The sequence below is a fragment of the Photinus pyralis genome, unplaced genomic scaffold (assembly GCF_008802855.1).
Source record: "Photinus pyralis isolate 1611_PpyrPB1 unplaced genomic scaffold, Ppyr1.3 Ppyr1.4_LG6, whole genome shotgun sequence".
NCBI lineage: Eukaryota > Metazoa > Arthropoda > Insecta > Coleoptera > Lampyridae > Photinus > Photinus pyralis.
In genome coordinates this window covers 30331850-30338560 of record NW_022170663.1, presented here as the reverse complement: position 1 = coordinate 30338560, position 6711 = coordinate 30331850, and the positions used below count along the sequence as shown (strand labels likewise).

Below are 6711 nucleotides of genomic sequence, written 5' to 3'. Positions count from 1 at the left end.
AAATGTGCTAATTGTGATTATGAGACAAACGATAAATACAACTTCAAACGACATCTTTTAAAACATAAAGTTTCTAAAGATTTTAAATGTGCTGATTGTGATTATGGGACAAATGATAAACCCAACTTCAAACAACATCTTTTAAAACACAAAGTTTCAAAAGATTTTACATGTGCTACTTGTGATTATGGGACTAATAATAAACACCTCTTCAAACGACATCTTTTAAGACATAAGGTTTCTAACGATTTTAAATGTGCTGATTGTGATTACGGAACGCATGATCACCGCAACTTGAAACGACACCTTTTAAAACATAAAGTCTGTAAAGATTTTAAATGTGCTCATTGTGATTATGGGACAAATGAGAAACGTAACTTCAAACGACACCTTTTAAAACATAAAGTTTCGAAGGATTTTAAATGTGCTGATTGTGATTATGGGACAAATGATAAATCCAACTTCCAGCAACATCTTTTAAAACATACAGTTTCTAAGGATTTTAAATGTGCTAACTGTGATTATGAAACATACAAGAAGGAATATCTTCAAATCCACATTTTAACTCACACAGTGTCTAAAGATTATAAATGTTCTAATTGTCATTACAAGACCAATAATAAAACCTACTTCAAACGACACTGTTTAACACATAAAATTTACAAAGATTTTAAATGTGCTAATTGTGATTATGAGACAAAATATAAATCCCATCTTAAACGACACCATTTAAAACATGGAGTTTCTAAGGATTTAAAATGTGCTGATTGTGAATACGCAACAAATAATAAACGTAACTTCAAACGACATCTTTTAAAACATAAAGTTTCTAAAGATTTTAAATGTGCTGATTGTGATTATGAGACGAACGATAAACCCATCTTCAAACAACATCTTTTAAAACACAAAGTTTCGAAGGATATTAAATGTGCTATTTGTGATTATGGGACAAATAATAAATACCTCTTTAAACGACATCTTTTGAAACATGAGGTTTCTAAAGATTTTAAGTGTGCTGATTGTGATTATGAGACAAATGATAAATGCAACTTGACACAACATATTTTAAAACATAAAGTTTTAAAGGATTTTACATGTGCCGATTGTGATTATGGGACAAATAAGAGATCAAACTTCAAAAGGCATCTTTTAAAACATAAAGTTTTTAAATGTGCTGACCTTGATTATAAGACCAACAATAAATAAATATAATTTTAATAAGCACATTTTGAAACATGGTTGTAAAGATTTTTTTATTGTACCGGCATCACAATCTCCCTTTTAAACACTTTAAATGCGTGCGAAAAAAGGCCTTTAAAACACACATGCTTTAAAGTTGCTAAGTAAAGACCAATTCATACTATAGCTCAGGTCACGCTTCGCTCAAAATATTGTAACATGCTATTTCAATAGGAATATTCACATTTGACGGTCAGGTCACGGTCAGACCATGTTTATAAGAAATACAAGCTACAATAATTGATCGGACCGTGACGTGACCGATACTGTGAATTGGCCTTTATGATACTTCAAGTATGACTTTGGAAACTGTCATCTGGGTGAAATAAAAATCCTCTTAGGTCGCTTTCTGTAAATGCAGAACATTTCTTTGGCTTGTACCCTTTGGTTGAAGCTTTCACAAACGCGCGTAATTTACGGTATGCTTCCAATAATCTGTTCCACTTTTTAATCGCAGCATTGCTTTGAAGTTTTGAATGAATGCACCAAAATATAGAAGATTTAAATACCTTTGACATTTCCTTCATATGTGCCAGCATTATCGATGCATTTAAGACTTTATTCGTAAGTAACTTCCTTTTCATCCATGGAAACAACTTATCATATTCTTTATAATAGGCTTTGCTGGATTTGGATTTTACACCTACCAGAGCGTTTGTTTAGATTTAACACACAAGCGATTTAATGGACGGTGTATGATCTTTTTCAACGGAAATCGTTTTATTCACAAAGACGATGATTTTTATAAGCAAACGTCATGTGACATTTCCATGGCAATCGTGAAATTACGAACACCCAGCCCACTTAATTAGACATGGGCGCATATGCTTATACTTGCAAAATTCAAAGTAAATACTCGTAAGTGCCCCCTCACACTGGGCGACTTAGCAGCGCCGCTTAGCTACGGGACGGGACGCAGTGCAGAGTTGCTGAGCAGCCCAGTGGAAAGGGGGCACTTACCGAGTATTTACTTTGAATTTTGCAAGTATAAGCATATGCTCCCTTTTATTCATATGGGCCATTTATTCAAGTATAACGCCAATATGATTTGAATGTATTTCCTATTTTTAAATTATACTGCAGGTATAATAAAAAATGCTATAAGACACGTGTATAATTGATCTTTAAGGTTTGGATTTAGAGAAATATAGGCAACGGTGATGCACATGTAAATTCAATGGGGCGTGCATTGCCTCAGAACTTCATTCACCATTCCCATAATTCGCAGCGTAGTATGACGGCAAGCGAATAACACGCATAATTTGTGCTCCTGCCTTAAATTGTACTTTTATATTGCATTGTTTGTGTATAGTGATATTAGTAAGGATTACCTACTAAATTGTAACTTATCAGTGTATATAAATTGATTTCGGGTGAAAGGTTCACTGGCTTTATCTACCACAACAGATAATCCTAATACAAGTGCGGCTGTTAACAAATGTTTAAAACGCGATCTGTAACTCGTAAAGAAAAAGAGGGCCTGCAACTACCAGAGGATCACTCGCAATCAAGTCAGTCCAGCTTCTGCACAATGGAAAGTATGTTAGATATGATGGAAGAATTGAAAAAGGAGTTGGCAGGTATCAACAACAGTATATCTAATCTTAATACCAATTTTAACAATAAGTTAGATAATTTTATGAAGGATATGTCTTAAATGCGAGAATAATGCAAAAAGCATTACTTTGCTTAATAATAAAATTGATGATTTGGAACAACGGAGCCGAAGAAGTAATTTGCGTCTCTTTGGGGTCAAAGAATTGCAGAATGAAAATACGGATGAAGCAGTAATCCATATTTTAAATGATAATTTAAATTTAAATCTAACTATTAACGATATTGAGAGGTCACATAGAGTAGGTGCATTATCGCCGAATAAAATACGTGCCATAATAATTAAATTTAACAATTATCGTATTCGTCAGTTGGTATATAGTTCAAAAAGTAAACTTAAAGGGACTGCATTGGTTCTACGAGAGGATCTTACTGCTAGAAGGCATAAAAAGTACATGGAGCTCCAAGGTGTTTATGGGAAATCGAATTGTTGGACAAGAGATGGAAATGTACTATTCAAAGTTAATGCAGATGTGAAGCTATACAGTTTTGATAATTCGAACTAGTGTAGTGAGCTTAGCAGTGAAGATAAACCCCTTTATTGAGTTTGAGAGATTACTTGTTTTTTCTTGTGTGTTTTCTTTATTCAAATGTAAAATCTATATTATTATTAATCAGCAATGATGCTACATTCATTTGTGTGTATATAACGAACTATAGTTTTTTTTCTTTGTGTAGAATATTCAGTATTCAAATTTTTGGTATGTATTATAAACCGATTATTTGTTGTATTTTTCCTTTGCGTATTTAGGTGGAAGCGCAAATTAAATTGTGCCTATAATTAGTTCCCTGTGAACGAATTATGAGTAATACCACATTTGCTCATATCAATGTGCGGTCGCTCACCAAAATTTTGTTGAATTTTCTGAACATGTAAGGATGAATAAATTTGATTTTGTTGCAGTTAGTGAAACCTGGCTACATAATGGTATTGACTCGCATATTGTTGCAATTGAAAATTATAATTTTTTACGAAAGGATCGTGGCAGTCGAGGAGGTGGAGTGGGCATTTACGTGAAATCAAACTACAAAGCAACTTTTATAGAACAAGATGTTTCTAAAACGTATGAGCAGCTTTGGTTACGAGTTGTTGATAAAAATAAGGTAATATTTATTGTGGGTGTTGTCTATAGGCCTCCCAATACCAATGTTTTAAATTTTATCGCGGAGTTTGAGGATGCGATGTGCAATATTCTACCGATTCATAGGAATATTTATGTGCTGGGCGATTTTAACATTGATTATTTGAAATCTGAAGAAGTTTGTGTCGTTCGTTATAAATCAATGTTGGATGCGCTCGGATTACAACAAATAATTAAAGATTCAACTCGGGTAACAGCACTTTCGTCCTCCCTAATTGATCATATTCTTGTGTCCGATCCGCAGACTGTTTTGTTCTCTGCGGTTACACTTTCTCATTTAGCTTCTGACCATAACTTCATAACATGCTCCATAACTACTGTATGTGACCGTCCAATTATGTCAAGACTCACTTATAGGGACTACTATAATTTTCATGAAGTATCTCAATATTTTGATTTAACACTGTCTCAACTCAACTGGCATGAAATATATATGTTACCTAGTGTAAATGATAAGGTTGACACATTCTCTGGCATCTTGCTTTATATTTTTGATCTGTATTTCCCCCTTAAAACCAAACTTCTTAACAAACCGGAATTACCATGGCTAACTAGTAATGTAAAATTTATGATGAAATTAAGAGATAGTGCATATAAACGTTACAAACGAACCAAAATCGCTGGGCACTTTGAGTATTACAAATCTCTTAGAAGTCTAGTGTCCGTTTCAATTAAAAATGAAAAGAAAGCCTACTTAAATTTTACTTTAGCTAAATATCATAAAACATCTCTGTGGAGGGCAATTAATAACTTAGATATTTACAAGAAGAATCATTCTACAATCCCACATCACTTAAGTAATCCCGATGACATAAACTCCTATTTCATTAACTCTGTTCCTTCGAATAACATACATACCTCGTCTAATGGTTATAACTCCATTCATCCTAATGTCACCACCATATTTACATTCACTCCTGTTGATGATACAACAGTGTTAACTATACTCAATGGGATTAAGTCTAAAGCTTTTGGTTCTGATGGCATCAATATTCAAATGATTCAGATGTGTTGTCCGTCCATGGTTCCTTATATAACCCACATTGTCAATGTCTGCCTATCCTCTAATATTTTCCCTACAGCTTGGAAAACTGCACTTGTGAGACCCATTCCTAAAAATCGATGCCCTAAAGACTACAAGGACCTTCGACCAATAAGTATTTTGCCGACTTTATCCAAGGTCCTGGAAAAGGTAATGAAGGCTCAAATTAGTGATTACTTCAAAAACAACCGTTTATTGTCTAAGTTCCAATCTGGATTTCGAGAAGGTCACAGCTGTACTTCTGCACTACTAAATATCACGGATGATATCATACGGGCAACTGACTCAGGGAAGCTCACAATAGCAGTTTTACTCGATTTCTCAAAGGCATTTGACACTATCGACCATAAACTACTCCTTAGAATACTACATCACTACGGTTTTCATTCTACGGCTATACAATTAATCTCTTCTTATGTTCAAGGTAGGCGGCAGAGCGTTCTTGTGAATAATACTCGTTCCTCTTCACTTGACATACGACGGGGTGTTCCGCAGGGTTCCGTATTGGGACCATTTTTATATATTATTTATTCTAATTCCATTTGTAGTAATCTGTACCATCAATATGCGGATGATACGCAGATTTATCATAGTTTTAATCCTGCTAAATTGAACGAAGCCGTTGAAATAGTGAACAAGGAGATAAATACTTTGGCTGATATTGCTCTAGACCACAATTTGCACATTAACTCGACAAAATCTGCGGTTGTTATTTTCGGTCGTAAATTAGCTAGGGAACCTTTTATTAAAATTCATCTCCGAAATGTGCTGCTGCCTGTAATGAACATGTCACGTAATTTGGGTCTAAACATGGATGCAGATCTTAAATTTACACAGCATGTCAGTGCCTGTGTGAGCAAAGCGTTTGGGACTCTAAGAAAACTGTACCCCAATAGAAATATTCTTACTCCTAAAATTAAATTGCATTTGTCTAATTCTGTGATTTTGTCCCATTTTAATTTTTGTGATGTAGTCTATGGGGCATGTATTGAACAAGTCACGGCGACGAGGATCCAAAGAGTGCAAAATGCATGCTTAAGATTTGTTTACGGTATCGGACGTAGGGATCACATCTCTCACAAAATTGTGGAAGCAGGGTGGCTTAATATGCATCAAAGGAGAATATTGCATTCATCTGTGTTCTATCATAAATTATTTTATTTCCAAACTCCTGGATACTTGCTTGACCGTTTAAGTTACCGCACGGATGTGCATAATTTGTTTTTACGACATAGGGGTCTGTTAGATATTCCCACCCACAGTACCCGTTATTTTGAAAAATCGTTTTCGTATAACGTGGTAAAAATATATAATGCTATTCCGCGGTCTCTCAAAATGCTCAGTCCATCATCATTCAAATCTAAAATGTGCCAGTTGCTAATATCAAATACATTGCCGTTATAGGTTTTGTAGCATTTCTTCTTATTTATATATATATTTTTTTTTCTTTCTTTCTTAATGCGTGGTGAGTGTTCGTTCATTGGTGTTACTGATATATATATATATATATATATGTGTGATGCTATTATATTATGCTTGACAGGGCTGCATGGAAGATCAGGGTATTGCTACACTGAATGCAGTCCTTTCCCACATTATTCTTATTTTCTTTATTTATTTTATTTTTGTTTTCCTATTAGTTGTTTTTGTGGGAATAAACATTATTATTATTAT

General features: G+C 34.2%; 1 protein-coding gene across 1 annotated transcript; it reads left to right on the top strand.

Moving 5' to 3' along the window:
• The first annotated feature begins 2677 nt into the window (after positions 1–2677).
• On the top strand, positions 2678–5098 carry LOC116174584. Its single transcript, XM_031492522.1, has 3 exons — positions 2678–2819; positions 3758–4452; positions 5078–5098. The coding sequence occupies exons 1-3, from the start codon at positions 2678–2680 to the stop codon at positions 5096–5098; spliced, it is 858 nt and encodes a 285-aa protein (XP_031348382.1).
• The last annotated feature ends 1613 nt before the right edge of the window (positions 5099–6711 follow it).

Excerpts from the sequence above, each read along its gene's own strand:
- LOC116174584 (XM_031492522.1), top strand. The coding sequence starts at position 2,678 with ATGTTTAAAACGCGATCTGTAACTCGTAAAGAAAAAGAGGGCCTGCAA. Across the intron at positions 2,820-3,757 it reads ATTGAAAAAGGAGTTGGCAG|TTAGTGAAACCTGGCTACAT; the intron begins GTATCAACAACA and ends ATTTTGTTGCAG. Across the intron at positions 4,453-5,077 it reads TACCTAGTGTAAATGATAAG|CTTGGAAAACTGCACTTGTG; the intron begins GTTGACACATTC and ends TTTTCCCTACAG.